Consider the following 26,499-nt stretch of genomic DNA (forward strand, 5'->3'; position numbering starts at 1 on the left):
CTAAAATATGGATAGATTTAAATTTACTAGAATTTGATAATTACATCATAATAAAAGTATCATATTGTTAAATTATCCAGTTTGATATCTACTTGATAGACTAGGTCGGTGAAGATCATATTCAACAATTTGGATTTTGAATTTGGATAGATTATTGTTGGTTTCGAATTGTTAAAATTCATGTTAATTATGTAGTTCAACTTTGGGGAGAGAATATTCTTACACTAAAAGAATAATATGGATAAGTTGGGGGCAAAAATGAACAGATAGATCAGCGGAAATCCCACTTGCTAACTTCCGTTCTTCCATAAATAATTGTTTAGTGGGATAAATAGGAATAAAAGCAAGATAAGAGGCTTTTGTTCCACTTTATTACCCACTATTCTCTGATAAAAGCAAGATAAGAGGCTTTTGTTCCACTAATGCCAGCACGGCACGGAGCTCGCGTCGTGGCCAGCACCAAAATTCCCCTACCTCACTAACGTACACATGGCCCTGCATCCGTACTGTGGATCGCTAAGAGCTTTTTGCGGTTTGACTGCGCGGATCTACCATTCTCTATGCTCTCGTTACTAAAATTTTAACGAATTACGGTTTCGTGTCCATTCGAGCCACATAATTAGATTCAGGCTTCTAAAACAAAATGATCATGGCTCAAATTTATACAAAGATTTTGCAGATTAAGGTAACATCATAAGTCTTTTTTTAATTCTTTTTCTTGTTCTTTCTTTTTAAGGAGAGAGCATAGCCGGTTTATATTTGAGAAGATAAAAAAATGAAAGGAATAAAATTTGGGGAAAAAGTAAAGAGATTGGCTTAAGAATTCTTAAACCTATTTCTTGGGTTTAAGAATTCTTCTATTTCTTTTTTCCTTTTTTTTTCTTCCCCTTTCTGCTATCAACCAGCAATATGGCAATCACGCATGTACTGTTGAAAGGAGCTATCAGGTGGAGGAACTGCTATCCCATCCAAAACAAATGCTTAAAAAGGCAAAAGGATTTCATTAACTTCTTTTATCATTTTAATGGCATTGGCATGTCGAAGTAAAAATAAAATCGAAAAAATATCAGTCTAGCATCTGCACGCATCGATCACCTACCCTAGATTCACTCCTACAATTCCGCAAGCAATTCCAGGACTTGCCAAGAAATCATGGTTGAAACAACAATTATACGAAGACAAATGGCAGCAGGAGGAAAAAACTGGCAGTAAAAATTATAAGGGCAATGCTCCTGAAGTTTTGATTACAATTCTTCCGACAGGTGGGTACTAAAGAATAACAATTTGGCATAGTTTGCATGATCCTGAAATTAAGGTAGAAGAAATGTTGATTCAGGAGAAAAAGATGCACTGATAATTATCGGTGTTACAATCTAAAATGTTCTGAATAACATAAAGTTGATTATCATGCTTACACCAAGGCTCATACTCAAAGAATGCATGCCGCAATCAAGAGAAGAAAATATCACCTACTACAATGGTCTCAATGATACAAGAAGTTGACTACTCATAAATAGATGCCACTGACCAAAGAAGAGCCACAAAAATCTTCCACTTTGCTATTTCCTAGCAGGGCCAGATACACAGCAATCACACAAAGAACCTCAAATACCTAGGGTACAGATGAAGCTCATGCTTTCCAAGCAGAGCAATTATTCATAGCTTGCCCAATGCATATTACTGGGTTCATAGAAGGGTGATGGAGCAATGCCTTTGCCTCTATAGTTCAAGGAACACAAACTCCTCAACGGCAGGTATGTCACCTATCTTCTTCAAAGTCTCCTTACTGGGTTCCTCATCAACACCAATAGCCATAATGGCCTGCTTCCCTGGTGCAGTCCTGCCAACACTCATAAAGTTGATATTCACATTGTCTTCCGCCAGAATCCTCCCCACTCGTCCGATGATGCCGGGCTGATCGACCTGCCTGCAGAGTATCAGGTTCCCCTCAAGACTCACATCTACACTGAAAGATCCCACAAGAGTGAGATGTGGAATGCCATCCTTCACCCTGCCCTCCACTTTAATATCACCAGCATCAGATAAGGCGCTGGCAAACTTGGATTCAAGATGCGCCAGGTGCACCTGGATCGAGTCCAATGGGATCTCAGGAGAGCCATCATGGGAAATCCGTTCCTCACTGATTCGGAGGCCCCTTTGTTTGGCAGTATAATCAGCATTGACAATGTTGACGAACACGCTGGATATGGGCTCCACGATGCCTTTTGTGACCATGGCCCGGAGGATTCTTGTATCCAAGTCATCAGGGTCTCGAGCCGATGTATATACCACCTTGACCCCCTTGATGCCACTTCCACCAGCTACTAGTTGTACGGCCAGCCTGCCCAACTTCTCAGCTAGGATAACATAGGGGGCTAACTCGGATAGAACCTGGAAGAAATAATAACAAGAGTAGGAATTGGATGCAGCAGGTAGAATGCATCAAGGAACATCATTTGTATGTTTGAAATGATCACCTCAGCAGGAACCATGGGGGCATTCACAGCAGTAGCAGCAAGTTCGCCTTTCAATGCACCCATGACAGCCTCTGCTATTTCAATGGCCACGCCTTCCTAAAATTTTCGTCGTGGTTTTAGCAAAAGAAGATATGGAATACAGGTCTACAGAAATGCTGGGCCAAAAAAGGCACACCTGAGCTTCCACGGTACTAGCCCCAAGGTGCGGAGTTACAGTGACATTCTCATGCTGCACCAATTTGCTGTCTTTTGGCGGGGGCTCTTCAGTGAATACATCAAGTGCTGCCTGATCCAGATCAGAAAACAGTTAGTAAGATAAAACTTGTGTTTAGCAGAGTTCAACTGAAACTTTGCATTCAAAATAATTTGGAATTCATTTTCACTGATGTGAAGATATGCTTTGATCATTGCACCTTAACCATGTAGCAGTGGGCAAACATATGAACATGTCAATGTGCACTGAAAATCCCAAGACATGTTCATAATTATAATGTTTCAACAAGCACCAATCTTCCGGGCATACAATCCTACAGTAAGCAAGAATGATCCATAGCAGACCATATTGCATTTTTTTAACAACATGAAAATGTTTCAACAACATATCTGAAGAGTACCTGTGCAACTGTGCCATTGTCAAGTGCTCTCACCAAGGCATCCTCATCAATGACTCCACCCCTGGCAACATTAATGATTCTCACTCCTTTTTTCATTTTTGCAAAAGTTTCATCATTGAAAAGCTTTGCAGTGGCAGGAGTGAGCGGCATATGGAGTGAAATGAAATCAGCAGTTGATATTGCTTCATCTATTGATACAAGTTCCACACCAATGGCTCGGGCTCTATCAGCAGGGGCATATGGATCATGAGCAATGACATGCATACCTAGTCCTTTAGCACGCCGAGCAACTTCTGAACCAACTTTTCCAAACCCCATAACTGCCAGCGTCTTACCCACCAGAGAGACACCAACGTACTTGTTTCGTTGCCATTTCCCTAAATATCATGAAGGGATTAGTGCAGTTGTAGCTTCATATATTAGAAATTTCTGATCGTGAAGCATCTGATTTTGTCGATGCACATCAACCAAGAATGACATCATAAATAGATAATTAAATACAGTGAAAGCAAGCAAGCATGCAAAACAGATGCCGTATCAGACAGTACATGAATGGCCAATTAGTCAAATAAACCAACTTCAATGCAAATCAAAAATATGATCAAGGAATCACATTACACGGCATGCATGTAGTCATAAAACAGACATCAAGTTCATTTTTTTTCCCCATCAAACAAGAACGTGAGAAGGTAGCTACCATGACCTGTTAGACCTGTTAAGGGCATCGACAAGTATTACATACCAAGAGGCTGATGGTTGGGGAATATAACAGTGACTGGAAATACTGTCATGGCACCACTTAATGAAATTTAAGAGTGGCCAGAGCTAGCAAACAGGGAAAGAAATGGATGAGAAAAAGTTGTCGAATCAGAAGGTAATGGGCTTTCTAGATATGAATGGACACAAAGTTTTCAGAGGGAGGTTAAGATTTCTGAAGCACATCCACAGATATAGTTGCAGGTTATCATCAGAGAGAAGAAACTTTTTTTTCTCAATACGTCATCTAGAAGGAACTTATCCTTATATCTGCATGAATAGAAGAAACCCAGTTCACAATATGCTTAAACAGAAGACAGTATTAAGATCCAAAAATAGAAATTTAGCTAATTGTTGAAGCAAATGAAAGGGCATCAAAATCTTATGCACCAAAGAAATAAAATGAACCATCCGAGAAAAGATCATATCAACGCACAGCTAGTCAAAAGTCAAAATAGATCAAATTGCGCATTAGGATCTTGGTCTATAGATGGAGTGCCAGTATAAATACTAGCTCTTGAGTTGCATATACATTAGGATCCTACAATTGTGCAGCACACAATTTGTAATTCAATGATTAGGATTTAGTAGAAGGAACGAATGAGGTGTTTAACTGATCTCTATCCAACTTGAAAGTGCATATTGATGACCATTCTATATCTCTTACTATAAATTCAGTGAATTGAATATTCCCAACATATGATAGTCAAATCTAAGGTTGTCGCCTAGATCATATCCAAATAATTATAAAGTGTTTGAATTAATTTTCTCATCAATTTAGGACTATATCGCCACATCAGATAGAATTAAAGATAATTTTCATTTTCCAGGTGGAGCTCACCTCAAAAATTCAATAAATTGGATCTATTTTGAGCAGTAATACATAAGGTTTAGAAATTCATGAAGGCACCGGTTTAAGACTTGACATACCAATGTAAATTCTGAGTCTCCTTCACCAGATCTAAATTAAAGCAATCCACAGCAGAATATTTGATAAGGGAACTTTTCTTGATTCCAAGGAACAGGGTATATCAGAAAAATCACAATAAAGTGGTGAGGGCATTAATGCAGACTATAGTAGAAAAGTCAAATGATCTCAGCAATGCTCCCAATCATACGAAAAAATAAAACTTTGACTAAACTCCTATCAATTAATACGTCAAGTCCTCCATTTGGACCACTTCGATCCAATAATACAGAATGCACCTACCGCCCTTAAAAGATACGTCTCTGTGACCAGAAGTTCTCCCTCTTAATAGGAGAGCTGGTGAAGGGGCGGTGGAGGCGACAGAGCACAGGTATAGAAGGTAAGCTCGCCAGAAGTGACAAAAAAAAGGGCAAAGGCCAGGCCCTTTGAACAGATCCAAGCAAATAATTTAACGCCAGATCTCAAGAATTCAACCCACTTCGCAATCAGATCCGAAGTCGACGTATTACAAGAGGGCAAAGAAGACGATGGAGGGAGAGACACGGAGGGGAGGAAAGCTTACCGGCCTTCATGGAGGCGTCGGCCTGGCCGACCTTCCGGGCCATGGAGGCTAGGAGCGCGATCCCGTGCTCCGCCGCCGCGACGGTGTTGGCGGTGGGCGCGTTGACGACGAGGCAGCCGTGTTCGGTGGCGGCTTGGAGATCCACGTTGTCGATCCCCACCCCGGCCCTCCCCACCACCTTGAGCCGCCCCCCCGCTGCCTCGAACACCTCCCGTGTTACCTTCGTCCCGCTCCTCACGATCAGCGCGTCGCATAGCGAGATCTTGGTGCACAGCTCCTCCGGCGAGAGCTTATACGAGCAGTCCACGTTCGCAAACCCCCGAAGCAGCTCCAACCCCGCCTCCCCCAGCTTCTCCGCCACCAGCACCGTTGGCCTCGCTCCCTCTGCCGCTGATGCCTCGATCCGGAGATCCCTTCGGCTCCTCCGTCCGTGTAAAGCTGAGATCTTGGGGACCTCGGCGAGCCTTAGGCCTAGAAAGCGAGAGCGAAGCCGAGATCGTAACAACGACGCGTTGAACGAGACCGAGAAGGCGGCATTCGGGGGAGGGAGGAGGGGGGCGAGCTCCGCCGTGGCGGCGGAGGGCGGAAGCATCGCCTTGGTGGGTGCGGACGCCATGGTTCTGGGAGCGGGACGAAACACGAAGACCTAAAGAGAGAAAGGAACGGGATGGCTTTTTGGGTCTCCGGCTTTTTCTTCGAACATGCGCGCTTTAAAAAGAAGTAGCTGCGTTCTAATCGCGAAAAGGCCGATGAGTTTGTCTAATTGCGGGGGCGAGCGTAGCCAGGTGCATCTCTCGGACCTTGGTACCCGGATCCAATCATTCACCATCTCGGGATCCAGACACCGTTAGCTGAGCATACCTTCTCTTGTCTGGGCGAAAATCGTGTGCTCACAGCCATGGATGCGGTGATCTACGATGGTCACGCGGTGGTGATAGACACATTTAGAGTAAAAAATTAGCAAAATAGGGCAGTGGGCCGTCTCCTCGTGCGTATATTCCACGCTCCCCCCCGACCCTACCGGACTTTTGGACACCATCCAACTGTACGTTCCACCGCTTCACGGGATACGGACCCAAATCGGACGGCCCGGACCGTTTGATCAGTGGGATCACTGAAGGTTATAGCAGACAGCCTTGGTGAATGAAATTTGATCTGGCCGTCCATTCGATGAGTTTTCTTGGTCGTTTGACGAGGACGACGGGGAGAAGGTAAAGGGAGGCGAGGGTTTCTAATTTCGGATTCTTCTGCGGCGGGGGAACCGAAGGCAGATTCTGTTTGGTCCGACCAGGACCGGCGTCGGACTTCTCCCGAGTTCAACGGCAAGGCTCATTTCACGCGGGCGCCCGATCCTAGGCCATTTCCGGAAGTGCCCAGGAAAGCACCCCAACTGCAATTTTCATGTAATATATATATATTAGAGCTGATTATGGATGATTTCATCACACAAAAAGAGATGGGAGGGCATATGCTCCAAGTTGTTACCTAACGAACGCGCCTCTCCTTAACTCTCTTCTCGCCGGCCCAGAAGTGGCCTAATATATTTGGGACTTAAAGACCATTTTATTTTTAAGGCCTTTTCTATAGTTGGCCGGCCTAAGATGAAGTCATAGAGGACTTTTTTTTTCTTTCCATTTTGTCTTTGAAGCCTTTTCTACAGAGAACCTTCTTTGGGCCGAGGTCTTAGGCGACCACCTCGGTCGCCTAAGAATTGAGTCGACCCTAACGACGCCGCAAAAATAAAAAAAAAAAGAAGTTCCCCATTGCCGAGAAGCTTCACAAAAGAAGAGAGACTGTGGGTAGAGATTCGAGCATGGCACTCGAAACAAATTACCCAAGCGGTCGATGGATGATCCGAATCCATGCTCGATGTAGATATATTTGAGCAAATTACTCGAATGGTAGCTTCGCCATGGAGCTAATGCTCAGTTCATGTTCCATGTGTTAAAATCATCACTTGTTCTAAAAGCTTAAACTGATAGAATGAGATAGATTTATTTATATATTTTATATTTTCTTACACTCTTCCTTACATATGGACCGGATTTTTCTTTAATAGGGAGCCTAATATGTGAAATTTTTAATAATAGAGTTAAAAAGTGCAGAGATAGTGTTCGAACTCAGGATCTTTGCTCTGATACCATGTTAAAATCACCACATTTCTCAAAAATTTAAATTAATAAAATGAGGTAGATTTATTTATATATTTTATATTTCTTTATACAATGAATAATTTAGTTTCAAGCAATAGTGGGGTGAGGACAATTTTTTAATTTTCCAAGGTAGCACGATGCTTCAGGCTTAGCTCTTCGGGTGTGGAGCAATTTTTAAATTTTCCAAGGTAGCACGACGCTCATTTGCCTCCGCAGCCCAACAGCCTACTCTGGTTCAAGTTTCAAAAACATTTGTGAATCAAACGCATGGGCTGAGAAATTGAAAAAGGCATTTTTGGACACGGGGCTAACCTTTTAGCTGTGTGAGTACTACAACCGGCTCAATTCTTAGACGACTGAAAGCTCCGACCCAAAGAAGGCTCTTATTGTCCTACATTTCAATGTTGGAATATTTTAAAATTTCAATTCTGCCCTTTTTTATCTTTTATCTTTTGTACTTTCTTTAGTCCCATATTGGAAAAAGATAAAACTTAAAAGCAATCTTTTAACTTGGTGAAGCAAAGAAAATAAGAAGCCTATGCGCGCACGAGCCCAATGGAGGTCCAAGCCAAAATTGGCGAATTCGATCCGAAAACGTTTAACCGGGCGCGTCGCGCGCATGGGGGACCCCGCCTCTTCAGATCCGAGGATTAAGATAAGAGAAATCTTATCCTAGAGCCTCTCTCTATTTTTTGTCTTTCTGAGCGCACGAGCCCAATGGAGGTCCAAGCCAAAATTGGCGAATCCGATCCGGAAACGTTTAACCGGGCGCGTCGCACGCATGGGGGGACCCCGCCTCTTCAGATCCGAGGATTAAGATAAGAGAAATCTTATCCTAGAGCCTCTCTCTATTTTTTGTCTTTTTGAGCGGTTCTGGGCTGTTCGACAGAATCACTACATCTGCGAGTGTACGCTTGAAGTGATCCAGTTGTTGTATCCTGTAGGATAGGTCGTCATTATCTGCTACACCGAGATTCATTCTTCGATTGGGTGCGATCTTTTCTTAAGGACAGTGAAATCACTGTCTCAACTGATAAGCTTCTTTCATCTATTATTTTTACAACCATCAACTCTACCCAAGTTGCCGCCGATGCCAGAGGAGCCGGCTGTGCCAAAGGTTGAGCTGCCGCCATTACCAGAAATCCCAAAGGTCGAACTGCCTCCCAAGCTTTCCATCCCAAGCATCCCAAAGGTTGAACTGCCTCCTAAGCCTTCCGTCCCCGACTTCCCAAAGGTAGAACTGCCTCCAGTGCTTTCCATTCCGAAGGTCGAATTGCCTCCTAAGCCCACCATCTCTGAATTCCCTTCCATTCCCAGCACTGTGCATTTGGTTGGTTTGTACTTTATCTCGTTGTCTTCTAGACTGTGTTCAGGAGTATTTCATGCGAATAAAATTTCTTTTCCCTATGTTCGGTTTTCAAGCTGATCTTTGAGGTGAATATAAAAGGAGCACTTCTCTGTATGTGTGTGTGTGTGTGTTTGTGTGTGTGAAGCTCTTAATGTGTCGAACCATGATACTACAACACAGTCTCTAAGCATCTACTTAAGAAATTAGATGATAAGGTGTCCCACCCTACACTGAGGAAGTACCATATTACCAAGTGCGAGCTTGGCATTTGCAGGCCGCTCAGAATTCCTTGGCATATTTCTGTTATCATGCACGATCTGAGTACTACCAAATACTATTTTGTCAAATTTTAGGTTGTGTTATAAACAAGGGCTTTAATCCGATTTTATAATTTGGAGTAAGCTTGTGTGTGGTATCCACAGTTTCTGTTTAAAGAAGATTAGTGCCCTTTGATCTAATCAAATTAATCCGGGCCATTAAAGATCACAACACTTGACATGCAAACATCCTAATTAAATATAGATTTTATTCATGATCGATTACTAGGAGGCCTTTGGGTTTTGCTTCGTTATAACTGGCAAATTTCTACTTCAAATCGCCACAGAACTTTATAAATCTCTGTTTGCAAAGATCCTACAATGTGTTTTAGATCATCTGTATTTCATAGAACCCAGAAATCGGGTTTTACTGAGACTTGGGGTCTCACATCTTCCTTTAAAATGGGAAATCTCAAGTCCCTTAAGATGTTGTGATCATCTAAACTCTCAACTTCACAAACCCAATCTCAAGCCCTTTTCATCTACCCTCCTCTCCTTCTCGAATGACCTCTACCGCCATCTCCAATACCCTTGTGATTGCCCCCTTAACCCCAACACCATGGCTGTTCTCTCTCTCTCTCTCTCTCTCTCTCTCTCTCTATATATATATATATATATATGTATATATATGTCGATCTCCCATTTTGATGCATTCTACATAATTTCAAGTAATAAGATATTGAAAATACCCAAAAGAACAAATGAAGTACATTTATTTATTTTTGTTTATGTATTAAGAGTGAAAATATTATTTGGAAAAAAATGTTATTGAAATTCTCAAGCATCACAATTACCGGGTTTGATTATATACATTTAAGTATCATAATAGAAAAGTTCCGTATCGTCTCTCAATGGTTGAGTAGTTTGTGACCTTACTGAGGATCAAAGGTTCAATTTCCCTTTTCAACCTATTGTGGTTAACCTGGTTTTGGACCACCTGAATTGCTAAAGCCACTGGTTCGAGCAAGTATACCCTCTATTTGAGATGAGTCACTAGATTCTTGAGGTGCGGTTTGGGAAAAAATCTCAACAAAACTGTATTGAAAAGTTTGAGGGAAAACCAAGATATTAATAAAAGGAAAAAAAAAAACTAGAAACTAATTTAAAGCAAGAATTGTTTGATGATGCATTCACATGTATATTTAAGAGGAGAAGAAAGCTTCTCCGCCTGGCATCATCACAAAATACACAATTAGTGGACTAGTTATTGATTACTCGTGGATGAGATCTTCGACAGATTTTTTGGGCAACGAATAATTCAGATGTTTATTGCTAATTTTTAAAACTTGTAACAAACAGTGCCTGCATAATGAAAATATCATTATGTGAACTTTTCTACTATTAACACAAAACTTTGGCCTGTACAATTGGTTCCTTTTGTCTCTGCTCTGACCACACCTATAAATACTTCCATCTTTATACACACGATTCTCTTTGCTCAGACTTTTCGATTCATGTAAGAAAATAAGAAAGTGCTGATCAAAAGCATGAATATCTTGATCGAGTGTCCCAAATAATAGAAAAAATTCCTGCACTTAGCATGCTCATAAAAAATTCCGCCAAAATTATATTTTAATCCTAACGCATTCATACACTAGGAGTTTTCAATGCAAAATCATGCAATTACACGAAAGGCTTGAGATTCTTCTCTAACCCGTCTGATGACATTCTTCCATCACACAATGCAATTGCCATATATAGCAATTTAAGCAAGAAGAGACTCAAGGAGAATACCATCTACTGGAGTATCAAGTAGTTGAAGCAGTAAGACTCGTCAGTATGTAATTTTAATCATGCTGACATCATTAAGGTTGAATTTTAATGCCACGCGTCTGACAATTGTAGGACATAAAGTTACAGACTTAGTAGTAGAATATTTATTTTTATTTTTTTATATATAATAATTATAATTATAGCCATCAAAATTTTTTGATTAATTTTTTGCTAGAATTTTTCTAATTATTTATAGCATATTTGTAATGCATGGAACTAGAAACATCTGGCCTTTCATCTTCCTCCTTGTGTAAATTATTGGTGTCTCGCCATCTCTCTTACTCAGAAAACCAGCCGCCTCTTTTCTTCCCCATTTTCCCCCCACATATCTATATTTAAATCCTAACCCAATAATTTGTTATATTATATAGGTGTAAAATATCCAAGGAAAACTCGTCTTGTCTCTCTGTCGGTCCTCCCTCTCCTCCTTCCAAGAACCCTCCACCATCCCCATCAATCTCCACCCCCCTACGACCCAATCGCCCTTCAGTCCGTTCTATATATATGACTTCTTCCCCGCCTTTTGCTTCGTCGCCATGACGCAATGAGACCCGGCCCACTCCCCAATGCGCGGCCGGGGCAGCCCGGCCAGCCCGGCCAACCCGCCCGCCCCCGCCGCCGGCCAGGCCTCACCCTTCCCCTCCCCCAGCGCGATCCCCCGTCCTTCGCCGTCCCTCTCCCCCTCCCTCCCCCCTCCACCCCCGCCTCCTTCTCCGCCGCCGCCCCCGGCGGTGCCCAGCCCCCGACCGCCGCCACCCCGCAGACCCCGGCGCTCGCCGACCTCGATCGCCTCCGCCGCATCGGCAGCGGCAACGGCGGCTCCGTCTGGATGGTGCGCCACCGGCCCACCGGCCGGATCTATGCCCTCAAGGTGATCTATGGCAACCACGAGGACGCCGCCCGCCGCCAGATCTGTCGCGAGATCGAGATCCTCCGCACCGCCGACCATCCCCATGTGGTCCGGTGCCACGGCTTCTATGACCGGGCGGGAGACATCCATATCCTTCTCGAGTACATGGACGGCGGCTCCCTCGACGGCCGCCGCGTCGCCTCCGAGCCCGTCCTCGCCGACATCGCCCGCCAGGTCCTCGCCGGCCTCGCCTACCTTCACAGCCGCCGGATCGTCCACCGCGACATCAAGCCCTCCAACCTCCTCATCAACTCCGCCCGCCAGGTCAAGATCGCCGACTTCGGGGTCAGCCGGATCTTGGCCCGGACCATGGGCACCTGTAATTCCTCGGTGGGGACGATCGCCTACATGAGCCCCGAGCGGATTAACACCGACCTTAACGAGGGGGTCTACCACGGCTACTTCGGCGATATTTGGAGCTTCGGCCTCAGTATGCTCGAGTTCTATCTGGGGCGGTTCCCCTTCGCGGAGCAACTGGGGCGGCAGGTCGGGGACTGGGCCAGCCTCATGTGCGCCATCTGCTACTCCAACCCACCGGAGGCGCCGCCCACCGCCTCGCCGGAGTTCCGAAACTTCATCGCCTGCTGCCTCCAGAAGGAGCCCCACCGCCGGCCCACCGCCGCCCAGCTCCTCCGCCACCCCTTCATCACCCAGGCCCAGGTCACCGCCCCGGTGGCACGGTCTCCGCCGCATAATTTCGTACCGCTGACGTAGAATTTGCTCTCTCTTTTTTCTTTTCTGCCTGAAAGATCCTTTATTTCTTTCTACTCCAAATTGGGTTGTCGTGCCCACAAAAAGAAAGATGAAATATGGGTAATAGAAACTTTTCTTTTTTTCCTTAAAATATATCTTCTTTTTAATTAGCTTCGGAAGTTTTACCCTTCTTGTTTTCCTTCTAGTTTGTGATCGAAATGGGAACTTCTTTTCTGGACGACCAGGATGGAATAGAGCTTTGATATAAGAGGAAAGGATGATAGTAGAAATATAGGTACGATGAAGTGGCTCATGCCAGAGCTTATTTATCTCTCGTCATATCAGAAATTAGAACACTTTTATTGTACCAAAACAGCAAATTGCTTTTCTAAATTTCTCTCTCTCTCTCTCTCTCTCTCTCTCTCTCTCTCTCTCTCCATGCTATCATGTATGGATTCTGAGTGTAACAATTGACGTTATGGATGACTGTGATATGATACCACTTTCATAGAATATTAAAAAAAAAAAAATCTAAGCATGTTGTTTTTTGTTTATGAACTACAAACAGCACTTGATGGATGGATGGATGGCTATGTTCCCAAATTGATACTTTGTTTATGATGAACTGACTAGGTTTAATACACTAATTGGCGTGCTTGTATTGCAGTTCAATCTGTAATGTAACTAGTTTAATCCTGTCCTAAGAGCTATAAGTTAAACATATAGAGAGCAGTGTGTTTACAAACTGTTTGAAAAAAATAAAATTGGAAAATAAAAATAAAGCATAAAATCAAATAAAGGAATTAAGGAAAAAGGAAAGCATAGCATGCATGCGCATGCAACCGAAAGTAGCTGGTAGGATTAGAAGTGAAGTATGTGGCATCATTACCTTGGCGCATTTGATGATGTCGTTATCGAACAAATGGCCTTTCGCAGCCACACATCCCGTGCAAGGACATTCGAAGACTTCCACGCTGCCAATACGAAAAACCCATAATTTTTTGCGCCTATGAGATGATCTCTAACTGACGATACTATTTGATATGCAACTAATTGTAATTGCATTTGGACGTACTGCGACTTGCCATCATAATGAGCAGAGGTATGAGACATCTAATTTTATTCTGGTGAACTGTAGATGGGTGGCCACGCATGGAAATCTAGTGGATAGCAAGCAACAGAGCTCCTGTTAGAAAAAAAGTGGTTGCGTGTCAAAAATTAGAAAATGACAAGGAGAGCAGCCGTCCGGGAATATATTTGGTGGCAATTTAATTTGCTTTGCCAACCAGAGGTCTTAGTCATCTGAAGACAAAGGCACCTGATTGATTCCAGGACTATATTGTCATAGCCCTCAACCTGGCATCCTCGCCCAATTGGAAGGGGCACTCAGAGTAGGATGCTGAGAGTTGGTATCACCACTAGATTTTTCACTCTCCCAGTGCGAGCCCAATGGCAATTCACTGAAAGAAAACTTGGAGCTGTACCCAATTACCCAATACCCAATTCACTGAAAGATTTTTCTGGCAGCATAGAGGAGGCTCAACGGAAGAATTCGCAGCTGAAGTTGAGTTAGATCTTCGCCCGAATGGGAAGATCGGTCCATGGTTGAAGAGAATTACCAGAAGCTCTTCAGTCTTATCGGGGCACGACTTGATGGTTCTTGAATTGGACAGCAATATGGTTGTGAGGTATGAAGAAGTGGAAGAAGGAGAAGCTAGAAAATTGCTGGCTGGAACCGAAGATTTGGGAAAGAGCACGAAAGTTCTCCAGCTTTTTAATACTTCTATCGGTACTTTCATTCTTCTAGTCTAAATTAAAGAACTTTAGATCATCAAAAGTTCACTCTTGTCATCAGTATGTCGTGATCATCAGGCTCCACCTTCTCCATTTGTCCCCGTCGCTGCATTTGGAGTGGAGGGCGATAAAGAAGTTGGCGACGACGGAGTCCAAGGGAAGGGCGGTTTCGAGGCGGCAGCCACGAGCAAGGTCGCGAGAGCAAAGGAGAATGGATTAGGCGACAACACGACTACGGGTCGAAAAGGTAAGGGCAAAGATCATTGAAGAAAAATTATTTTGAAAAAAAATGATGAATAAAAATTATAGGAAGAGTAAATTTGGAAGAAAATTATATTAATATAAGCATGCGGAAATATTTTGAGAATTCGTTTAGCTCATGGGAAGTGAAGAGAGGACAGTATGGTCAACAAAAAAAATAGAAAAATGTCTGATATTTGATTGGAGTTTTTTTTAAAAAATAAAAAAATAATTTTTTAATAAAAATAAAATTTTATATTTTATAGAAAAAATACATATGCTATGTAGAAAAGTTATTTTCTCACTTGCTCAAAGTTAGAGTAATTTTTTTAAAAACACTCTTAAACTTTTAGATAAATAATAATAATTTTTTATTAAGAGCATAAAAATTATTTCATACAAAATAGTTACTCAACCAAATATAAAGCATGTCATCTTTTTTTTTTTTTTAACGGCTAAACATGCAAAAATTATATTCCCAAATATCATATATCCAACTTTAAAAAATATTTCAGTAATTTTTTTTTCTACGAGTTAAATAAGTTTTAAGTTAGTTGAACAAAATATAACACTGACTCAAGTTGAATAGGAGAGTCTAATTGGAATGGTTAAAGGAGGGAGGCGTACGTGCAATTAGCTGAAAGTCGGGGGAATCAAGGTATAATCTTTTTCTTATAAAAGCCATCACCCCCGCGTCCCCTCCATAAGGCCTTTCCGACTTTAAGGCGAAAAGAGGAAGGCTAGTCTTCTTTCAGCCGGGATTGGTGGGCCCTAAATTTAAACAGCTGGGCCAATAGATAACACGTAACGGTGAAGGAAACGGGAAATTAGTTATGGAAATATCTGGACTCGTAAAACTCTCACATTGCACGCCTCCCTATAAAAGTATAAAACCCTAAAATCTTTCCATTTTTATATCTCCCACCGCCTCCCATCTCTCAAGAATCTCTGGCCTCATCGGCGATCTCATGTTCTTCATGGTGTGACTTAATAGTTCGATCGATAGTATGGACTCCAATCATCAGTCTGCCTTGGCTTCCATGGAAGGTTTGTCAGTGCCCGATAATTTGATTTTTGCTTGGCAAACGAATGCTTTCGATGTTTTTCCTAAATCTTTATCAGGACTCTGTGCTTTTTTGTGCTTTTTCTTGGATTTATGCTTCGAGTTGGATTTTACGATATTTTGCACAGCAAAAAGTTCGAGTAGGTACGACTTCATTCGTCTGTTTTCCTCCGTTTTGATCTCCTATACGTATATTTTGTTGTCTAATTAAACATTTCGAGTATATTTATAAATATTTCAGATGTTACGAATCGAATTGAGCATGCCATTAGCCTACAGAGTCAGGGGATAATGAGGTCGAAATTTTCACTTTTTCTTAAACTGTTTTTAGATGTGGAAATAGCTGACATATCTAAATTTTCAGGTTTACTGTTAAATATATTAACGATTGATTTACCACATCTTGATGATTTGCTACATGCGCTTATTCTTATCACGGAACTTGCAATAAACCGCCATTCCTTTTTGATTCTCATACTTTGGTTTTACTGTGCCATGCTGGAAAATTTTTGCAGAGTTAATGGTCTGTATTCCAAAATTTGGGAGATATTATGTAGGTTGCTGAGGAAGTTGCATGTTATATTTTCGTTGGCATGCCAAAAAAATTCTTGAAGGCTTGAAGTTATATTTCATAAGGTTCTCTACAGGTAAACAATGCTAATGTTTAGATGGCTAGCTAGAATATTGGCAAAATCCGCAACATATTCTTTCCACCTATCTGTTTAAATTATAAGCGAAAACAAATGTCGAGTAAGGATTGAGTAGTGCATGGTTGTGAGAGGTGGTTGTTTCTTCTTAAAAGTTGAACAATTTGAAGCTTTGTGAAATTCCCTGTATCATGTTAGCCACTTCTTGATATGTGGTCTAGAAATCTAGGTATTAGCTGGTACCTATAATAATTTTGATTGCTCGAGAAGAATTTTTATGAGGTTTAATAGATGGATCAGATAGGGGTTGCAATGCTTTATTGTTTAACCCATTTAACTTGATTCAACCCATTATAGGTCAAATTAGGTTATCTGTTTAATATAATGGTCAGCTTCTGGTTTGAATTTTCGACCCATTTAATAAATAGGTCGGGTTCGGGTTGCCAATTTTTTAATCCATCATGTATGATATATCCAACCCGTCTTGTATTTGGTCCGACCCTACCTGATTGCCACCCTTAACGATCGATCATGATTGTTGAAAAAATATAATGCATATACTTAGATTCTGGGGTTGATGATGCTGCAAGCCTTTTGCCTCTTGAATTCTGTAACTCCTTGTGGACATGGTCATCCCGCCCCTTGTCAGCCCAACCTGATGGACATTTTTGGAAGACCTAGAGAGGTTGGTGACTAGCTGTAGATAAACTGCGATGGATTTTATCTAAACTGCATTGTCCCTTTTAGGGTCTTTATCTTGTAACTTGTTGACTTTTACCTGAAAACACAAATCCATCCAGTGGCCATGATTGATTTCCTTTTACAAGTTCATGTTTTTGGTGGGGTTTCTACAATAAAAATGCTCCAAAAGACAACTTTATTTTCTCTTTGATCTGATGTTTCTATCGCAATCAGTAGTTTTCTTTGTGTGTCAATCCGTTTTCACCTATTACCATTTATGTACTTCCATACTCATGTTTCTGCTAAACCTTCCATTTAATGGTAACTAATTATGAAATGACTTGCTAGTGCATATTGTTTACTAATTTTGTCTGTACTCCTATAGTGTGCTTTATTTTGTTTTGCTTTCTTAATATTCTTCTCCTTTATATAGTACTTTCTAAACTTTTATTAATGTTACACCGCTGATTTGATATCTTGCAGTTGTGACTGCACGATAAATTCTCGGAGATTTTCAAAAAGTCTATAGGATCTGGTTTTGTCTTGTGTCAGATTGCTTCTTCCATAGTGATGGTTCTGTCTACGCTATCCACTAGTGCTGTGCATAATGGCATGCCTTTTCTGAAACCTTCTCCAAGTTTTTTGAGCAAAGGCCATATGAGAAGTTGTCAAGAGTCTATATTTGCTGATTCAAATCTTGCTGTTAACCAACCAGTCTTTGTCAACTTACGTGCTGCTTCCACTGATCCACAACATTATGCATTCTCTGCTACAAGTCCCTTGCAACCAGATTATTTGAGAAAATTGCTACCGAGGAGTCACAGTCGATGCTATTCTGTTGACATCAAAAAGTCATCAGTTTCGATTGGAAACAAGTTCCCACTTGATGACGTTATTGAGTCTCAACAGTTTGACAGGGATATACTAAATGATATATTTGAAGTGGCTCTTGAAATGGAAAAGATTGAGAAGAATTCATCTAGGAGAAAGATATTGATGGGCTATCTGATGGCTACTCTATTTTATGAACCATCAACGCGGACTAGACTTTCCTTTGAATCTGCCATGAAACGGTTGGGTGGAGAAGTTCTGACAACAGAAAATGCTCGAGAATTTTCTTCAGCAGCTAAAGGGGAAACTCTTGAAGGTACTAAGTTTATCCCGCATTTCAGAGTGTCATATTTTATCAACTGATCTGATTGATAAACACACCTGCATTGCAGATACTATAAGAACTGTTGAAGGTTATGCAGATATAATTGTATTGAGACACTTTGAAAGTGGAGCTGCTAGAAGAGCAGCTTCTACAGCTAGCATTCCTATAATAAATGCTGGGGATGGTCCTGGACAGCACCCAACTCAGGTACATAGGGATTACTTAATTGTTCTGTATGGAGGATAATTTTAGTAAACAAAGGCTGTTGTACTGGATTTTTCCCTGCCTGCTTGTCTTAGATAATTGGTCTATAACCTAGACACCTAGATGAGAAGCTTGTCCTGCATCAATGAAAACAGAAAGGAAAATGTGTCTGATGCCTAGGAAATTGCCTTATAAACTTGAAAATTATTGTTTAAGCATAGAGGTTATTACGATAATAGAACAAGCTAATGCAGAAATACATAACTTTGTTATGTATTTGGTTAGGTTTTGTTACATATTTGGGAAAGTAGGTTGCGATAAACATTTAAGAGCAATGCATGTGCATGAAGGAACTTGAATGATAACCAGGATTTTTTTTTTAGATTTTGCTATGAAGGTTCGTAACTAGGATTTGTATCATTTAGATTCAATATTTGAATGTTAAGGTTGTCACATGATCCCTTGATTTAATCTAAGGAGCATTATCATAGATTCACCATATTGATAGATTGACTTTGAACATGTATTACATCTTGAAGCTCGGTTGTCTAAAATTGTTATAAGCCCATCGATCCTTGAAGCAAAGATGTTAATGAACATTTATGAAGTTCGTGGTCTTGGATATTCAGTGCTAGGTGTTTGATTCCAAGATTTAGTGGAACATATAGGACTCTGATCTTAGACTGAATAGAAGCTGCTAGGCTGTATATTTCTTCATACAGAGGATCTAGTTACATCACTTTGTTATGACGTTTAGGTGGATGATCTTGCCTCAGTTTGATGGAATAGTTTTTGTCATATTACAGGATGGTTATTTTACATATATAACTAATGAAGAAGCCTTTGAGGAAACAAACTGTCGAGAACAATCCAAGTGTATATATTTTTGATGTTGGCATGACTCACTAGCAAGGACCTAGATATAGGTTGATCAGAAAAGCATCACAGGTGATGGTATGACAACCTGTGACTGGTATCAAACATTAGTGTTTGTGCTAATACTGTTACTTTTTTTTTCTTTTTGATTTCTTCATCTAATCATAAAATAGCATGGGATTTGGGATTTGGAAGCCATTTGCTAGAGCTTTTAAGAAGGGAAAAGGCATATGAAGTAGTTGTTTGGGTTGTTTATCCTGAAACCATATAACTCTGTATCAATAATAAATGAAGAAATAAGAAGCTGAAGCTACTGGATGCTCATGTTGATTGAGAGCAAGATTTTATGGTTGCTGTGACACCTTAAATAGAAGATTCCAGCAACTAAGGCATTAATCCTTTCCCCCTTTTTGGGTTGGAGAAGAAAGGATGGAGGAATACCTGCAGTTTAATTTTATTCAAACTCAAAGGGATACAAGAAATTAGAGAGGTTGGGCACCATGAATAATTTTACAAGGTTTAGGGTGGATTGGAAGGAATTGAATCTGTTAATTCTTTTTCCCTTCTCTTCTTCAGAACGAACCACCCACCATTTTTTGAGCAAGTAAAGGACATTTACAAATTTCAAGAACGGAGCAGGTCTTCTCGAGGAAGATTCTTTCTTTAAGATAATTGACCTGCTCTTTAAAAAGGTTTGCATTAGTTGAAGATCATCAGAAGATGACATAAATTTCTAGCTTAGAGTTTGATGTCTTTACAAGAATAATATGTCCAAAACTTGAATGTGGAGTTTAGGAAGACGAACATCACAATTTTGTGGTGTCAGTTTATTTGTATGTTCACATGATCGAACTTTAGAGCTTACCTATTAGATTCTTTTCTAGATTAAACTTGATAAGTGGGGCTAGGAATGGTCTACTTGACCCCAATGCATCAAAGCTTAACTATTAGATTCTTTTCTAGATTAAATGTACAACTATAACTGAACCAAATTCATAGCAAGACTCCAAATTCAAGCAATTGAGGCCACGTTGTTGGCTGGTGGATGAACATAAAATCACCCATGCCTGTATCTGAGTAATGATCTAAAATTTATGTAACAAGATATAAATGTTTTATATTTGAAAGAGTTTGTTAATGTGTATGTAGCCACTAGAAGCATTATATAGTGTTGTTATCATGGTTGTCAGACATACAAAGCATCATCATATGTATGAACTGGGGGGCATTAAATCGATCTATGGCTTTTATTTAGTTCGTGGTTTGTCCATTTATTATTTACTCTCTGTTATCAGCTAAAACCCGGTTGCTTCATTTTAATCTTTCTTTCCATAATCCAATATCTGTTTACTTTTAGCCTTTTTAATTGATTTTGACATCACCAAACAGGGCCATATCATGGAAGTACCTTGTACTCCTAATCCCTTTCTAAATACAGAACACCCTTGAATGTCGCCTCCATTTGTGTTACATGGACACTTCTACGTCTAGTTCCAAAAATCTGTATGAGATACATATCAAACTCAGATACGCATCAAACACATCTGATACTTATCATAATTCTTTGGCTGTAGCTTTTAGGGATTGTTGAGAGTTGGAATCTTCCAACAATGAATACAACCTGCAATGTTTGATGTTAGAAGCGAACATTTACTATTTTTTTTAAGAGATTGGTCAAGGTTTTAGGTATTCATGTAACTTTGTCAAACATTATTTTTCTTATATCCTTAAGTTAATCGGGAAGTTTGGATGAAAAACATGTATATTAAAAGAACTTAACCAATAATATCTTAGTCTTTCGCTTTAGAAAATATTTAATGGTATACATATCTATGATTTAGTTAAAATTGTATTCCAACCTACATATCCTCGTATATCCTTCTTTTTGCATGGTTGGACTTGCTTATCACAAAGGTATTTTAGAAAAAAAAAAAAGATAGAGCTCTGTATCTTTTATGTTGATATGTTCGGAGGTATTGGCATGGTGAAGCATGATAGGTGTATTTTCCTAAACCATACCCAATACAGATGCATTATGTTTATGTTAAGATCCTGTTTAGAGGACTGTATGAGATGTTTGTAAATAAAGAATCAGCTACACAGAGTAAATTGGCTGGATTGGAAGGACTTTGGAGTGTGCTATCTCTGAAAAAATTTGGGATTGCCGAAATCACCTTAGAGATGAAGTACATAATCCCTATTTTTTCTGGGATCATGTACTCCAGTGCAATACTTCTTCCTTTTCTGGTGCTTTTCTCTTCTCAACATAGACTCTCCAGCAACCTTATCCACAGGATAAAGTATATAACTATCCAAACAGCCCTTAAGTCTTGCATACTGCTTCCCAAGGTTCAAGGATAGTACTTGTATGATTTGGAGTTGATCCTGGGAGCTTGTCTCATACCATATATGGAATCTATTGCTACATACCATGAAGGATAGGAACCAAACCAACTTATTAAAAGTATGGTCATATAGGAAATAGAGGACATGATGAAACTTGTTCCGTTCATAAATTTGTGACCATGAAAATACATCAGTAACATGCCTTATCAAGCATATTTGGTTCTTATAATTTTTGTTTTACCATTCATTCCTGTGAGGGGCCAAGACCACTAGCACCACTTGTTCTCCAAATCCTCCTTCCAAGTTAGCTTACATTTCACCCTCTAGCCTATATACGCAAAACCAAGCTTATTTATTAAGCTACTCTTCTAAAGAGGATCTTGTTGTACTGAAGTCTTCACCCAGCATGCAGAGAATGATCTCAAGACTCGTTGCATTTTCACTCCTAAATTTCTTTACTATAGTATCTATAAGGGCTTAAATCTTCACAGTTTCTTGTAACTACATAAGCCTCACTTGTAAAGAAGAGCAGGCATATGAAAAGTCTCTGTATAAAGCATCTGTCAACATTTAGTGCTGTCAGCGTCCTTCAATGCTCTCCTCCATTCACTTCTCACTGCGAATCAGTATCGGTTGATTGAGTGGGTTTACCAGCTGATGCTGCCTGAAGGGTATTCTCCATTCCCTATCATAATAAACCTCCTTAGAATCATGCTCAACTTCTTTAGATTTTGAAATTTTCAGGTCTCATCAGTCTTCAATGCTTGCCTTCTCCCTACTTTCAATGCTGGTTTTCTCACTCACATATGGTCCAACATGGTCCCATCGGTAACTGCTCATTATCTTTCTACGGGCTTCCAGTTGCTTTTACATGTATCATACCAGAGAACGTGTAACTTATGTTTGACACACTGAAGCTAGCCCCTCTTTTACTGCCCTTCTCAACCTATCTTCTGATAGGACATTATTGTAAGTGTTAGTATTTACAATGCCAGACTAGTGACATCTGTCTACAGGCTTACAGATGCTTTTTACATCTGTAGACTAGAGAAGGTGCTCTCTATTTTTGACACTCTTAAGCTTTCCCCTCTTTTATCTTCTCCTTTCTCAAGCCATCTTCTAATAGGAACTTAGTGTAATTGTTAAGAGTCTTTATAATGGTAGACTAGTGACATATTTGCCAGAGAACTCAATATGTTTCACAGAGGATTGGCCAGCTGTCGGGGAACATGGTCTCTCGCCAATATCTTGCTTCATATCTTATCCTTATAATCAGCATAGATTCAATTAGTGAGTGTATCTATGGTTGTTGCCAGAAACTTATGTGCGGCCATGGATATTGGTTTCTCGTCCTTGTTGTTTGTGCAGGCTCTATTGGATGTGTACACAATCAAAAGAGAAATAGGCAGACTGGATGGAATTACACTTGGTTTGGTTGGAGATCTTGCAAATGGGAGGACTGTTCGGTCGCTGGCTTATCTAATCGCCAAGTACCAAAACATAAAGATATACTTTGTCTCACCTGATGTTGTAAAGATGAAGGTATGAATTTCTTCATTATACTGTTGCCAAGCATTTCTAAACCATAGTTTCACATCCTTTTTTGAGTATCTATCACTCTTTCTTTTTCATTGGCCTCCTTTCCATTGTTATTAATGATGATGACAATGTTCCACTAAATCTCAACATTCATCATCATCAGAATGATATAAAAGACTACTTGACATCTATGGGTGTTGGATGGGAAGAAAGCACTGATCTATTGGAAGTGGCTTCGAAATGCGATGTTGTTTATCAGACACGCATACAACGAGAGAGATTTGGTGAGAGGATAGACCTATATGAAGCTGCTCGTGGGAAGTACATAGTGAATAGAAAGGTACTGGATGTGCTGCCAAAGCATGCCGTTATCATGCATCCTCTTCCAAGGCTCGATGAGGTAAATTTGTGCAATTTTGTCGGACTTTCTTTTCTTTTTTGATATTCTATTATGCAAGCACGTTTGATCCTACTCGAGGTATCAATTACTGGCCTTCGCATGTTTACTGGTTAAAATCTTCTCTTCTATTAGACCACACAACGAATTTCTCAATACATGAACTGGTGAACTTGATACATTCTGCAGATAACAGTGGATGTGGATAGTGACACCAGAGCTGCATATTTTAGACAAGCCAAGAATGGCCTCTATATTCGGATGGCCCTACTGAAGCTTCTACTTCTTGGCTGGTGAAGGCATCTCAGCTGATTAATTATGATGGTTCCTCCATTTTCTTTTCTTTCTTCTTTTTTTTTTTTTGGCTAGATCATTCTACCGATGGGTTTCCCATTTCCAATTTTTCCAGTTTCTAGTTATCTAATGGCCATCAAAAGTTGGTTATTGGGTCGATACTAATTTTTGCCAAATGGTTACCTACAAGTATGATCACGATTTCGCTGCTAGTCTTTTATATAGTTGATGCCGCTTAGCTTCATCCAGCCAGAATCAGGGAAATTGCATGCTATGAATTTATTTGTTCAACATCCAAGATATTCTCAGCTTAGAAGATCGTTTCACTGCAAAAAAGAAAGAAGCTTGCGTCCTCTCTTTCTCATCTTTTCTGTTTAAGCCATTTGGCCCTTTCTGAAGAAGTGACGTTTTTACAATCATTACCTTTAAGCATATTATCCATTAACAAGCTATTTAAAATTCTTTATCATATTTTCATACATGAAGCTGCCCTTGTCTTGTAAATTTTATAGGGGTCATGGATGACGTGAATATCCAACAAAAATCAATATCGTGCAATTACATGTAAACCATGGCTCCGTCAAGTAAGATGGCTGCAGGGAGTTGGTTATCTGCATCGTCTCACTTAGAGATATAGAATAAGTATAGGCTTAAATTGGGTTTGCATGCTCAAGTTTGACCAACTTGACTCGAACTTGATGTGGCTTTTCTTGACCTTGTGCAAAATCAAAGTCAGATTTATCATGAGTTTCATCTTTTGGGCCGGTCTGAATCAATAGATCAAGGTCAGTTTGTATCTAAAGTTCTGTGATTTAGCAAATCAACGTAGATAAAATTATTTTTACTAAAACAAAATGCTAATTTTTTGGTGAATCATTGAAGATAAAAGTACCTAGCATTGGAAGGGTTCTTTTTAAATTTTAGAAGTCTTCTAATTTAATATTGCTATTTAGTCTTGATTGTTTAATAAATAGTTTTATGTGCATATAGAATAAAGTAAATTAAGTTATAGATACTACTTGGTTCGAGGCACGCTAAGAAAGGTGCTCTTTTTAGAGCAGAATTTGCGTTGTTCAAGTGTATACAGTTGATAGTGGTATACTTTCAAAATGTAAAGAATTGCTATATGTTCTAAGTGCACAGAAGAATCAACATCGGATCCGAACCATCCATATTTAAATACAGCAAAATCTGCAAAATTGGTTAACAAAGAATTATCTCAATCCTCTTTTATGCGGTCACAATCTTCTTATCTCGAATGCTTAAAGGGTATAACTAAGTTTACTCACATCAATCTTAATTTACCATCTCAATTCTTCTTTCTATACTTACTTGAGTGATGTCGTTGAGATGAATAAGAATGATGACCCCCATTCCTTTGCTATATGATCTATCCAATCATCAAAGATTGTGTCATTTGGAGGTATCATCAGATCGAATACATCAGGTTAGATGCATCGAGATACATTTTTTCATGAGAATGCATCTCTTTATACAGGAGTACATCCGTTTATGGTGTCCCGTGAGAAGAGGAGAAGAAAGCATCTCTTAATGCTTCTCTTTAACATACTATACAAAAATAATTAGAGGCATGCTCGTATGATTTTAAAAGAGGAAAAAGAAATAAGAAAATAAAAAATAAACCTTATCTACTCAAAAGATCAAGTTATTTAGATATCTAAGATAAGGATTTAAACTTCAAGTAGATCTTTGTTTAGTTTTATATTCAACATGAGATTATTCTTAAAATATCAAAAATTTGAACTAAATATGTTATCAATAAACCAAGACCTGACAGCGTATCATTCTCTCAAAGTCTCCTTCCTTTTTATGCTCGACTTTGTTTCCTTGTTGCCCTCTTATGCATCACTATTTAAGCTTTGACCTTCGCTTACTAATGAACAGGGGAAGTTTGCTCTTCCTTTTTGGCGAAGTGTGATGCCACGGACGCATGTCGCCTTGTGCGGGAGTTTGGTCGGTCATCACCATTCGTGAGCTTGGCATCCTTTTCATGTATATGGAATCGTGGCTCGAAGTTGTTTCTTATTAAAAAAAATTGCACCAAACCGAAGGCAAGAAGGTAGGGATGACTGTTAGGAAAAGAATGGAAGGACACACGTGGTCAGTGAGCTAGGACTCACCCACCCATCGAAAATCTATACATCTTTTTCATATGGATTCAATGATTGAATAGAATGCTGTTCGGACATCAGTTTTTTTTTTTCGTGAAATGATTGGCCAGCACTAGACATAGGTGGGGCCTCAAACAAAGAAGGAAGTTTCAGTGCCGGACCCCACAATTTTGGATGGCAACAAGTATCGGGCTAACGACACACAAGGAATTAAGGAAGGGCTTCAGATCCCCTCCTTCCGAAGCCTTCATCCACTCATTTGTACTCTCCTTTAAGCCATCATCTGTAACTTTAAATGCATTTGGCTTTCAACCTATTCTGGCTATAATGCTTATCCTGTCCGGCCCCACCATTTGCTCTATCATCATTGGATCCAAGTTTTATGGGTTAGCTTTGGAATAGTTTCCCTCTTTGAACTTAAAGTATATTTTATTCCAGTTATTTGATTGGAGGAAGTTTCATTCTCATTCTGATTCCATATGAGGATGATAATACCTCAATCTCTCCAATACTCAATCCCTACTCTGCTCTAGTATTTTAAGTTCTATCCCGATTTAGAGAAGTGGGGTATGAGTTTAAACACATGACTGACGACTACC

The 26,499-nt window shown here is 40.1% G+C and overlaps 2 protein-coding genes and 1 pseudogene across 9 annotated transcripts; 2 read left to right on the forward strand and 1 right to left on the reverse strand.

The window, feature by feature from the left end:
• Nucleotides 1–1,327: 1,327 nt before the first annotated feature.
• On the reverse strand, nt 1,328–6,110 carry LOC120111314 (D-3-phosphoglycerate dehydrogenase 1, chloroplastic-like). Its single transcript, XM_039128094.3, has 5 exons — nt 5,338–6,110; nt 3,092–3,468; nt 2,653–2,763; nt 2,478–2,573; nt 1,328–2,391 (listed from the first exon to the last, which is right to left on the reverse strand). Exons 1-5 carry the CDS (start codon nt 5,951–5,953, stop codon nt 1,720–1,722), a joined length of 1,872 nt encoding a protein of 623 aa, XP_038984022.3. The 5' UTR covers nt 5,954–6,110; the 3' UTR covers nt 1,328–1,719.
• Nucleotides 6,111–11,245: 5,135 nt separating this feature from the next.
• LOC103707100 (mitogen-activated protein kinase kinase 4 pseudogene) lies at nt 11,246–12,942 on the forward strand (annotated as a pseudogene). The gene is made up of 2 exons (XR_005512495.3): nt 11,246–12,651; nt 12,738–12,942. The product of XR_005512495.3 is annotated as a mitogen-activated protein kinase kinase 4 pseudogene (transcript).
• Nucleotides 12,943–13,876: 934 nt separating this feature from the next.
• On the forward strand, nt 13,877–24,070 carry LOC103707101 (aspartate carbamoyltransferase, chloroplastic-like). 7 transcript variants are annotated; one of them, XM_039128089.3, is made up of 8 exons: nt 13,877–14,320; nt 14,404–14,572; nt 16,144–16,275; nt 17,440–18,103; nt 18,180–18,319; nt 22,907–23,080; nt 23,241–23,477; nt 23,664–24,070. In XM_039128089.3, the coding sequence occupies exons 4-8, from the start codon at nt 17,527–17,529 to the stop codon at nt 23,769–23,771; spliced, it is 1,236 nt and encodes a 411-aa protein (XP_038984017.3). In that variant the 5' UTR covers nt 13,877–14,320; nt 14,404–14,572; nt 16,144–16,275; nt 17,440–17,526; the 3' UTR covers nt 23,772–24,070. The 7 variants fall into 7 exon arrangements, with proteins under 7 accessions (XP_038984017.3, XP_089782304.1, XP_038984020.3 ...); XM_089926178.1 differs by having other exon boundaries at nt 13,877–14,219; nt 14,387–14,572; XM_039128092.3 differs by having other exon boundaries at nt 13,877–14,219.
• Nucleotides 24,071–26,499: the final 2,429 nt, after the last annotated feature.

This window comes from Phoenix dactylifera, chromosome 11 (genome assembly GCF_051530095.1).
Source record: "Phoenix dactylifera cultivar Ajwa chromosome 11, Ajwa_hap1_PhDact_Kaust_v1.1, whole genome shotgun sequence".
NCBI lineage: Eukaryota > Viridiplantae > Streptophyta > Magnoliopsida > Arecales > Arecaceae > Phoenix > Phoenix dactylifera.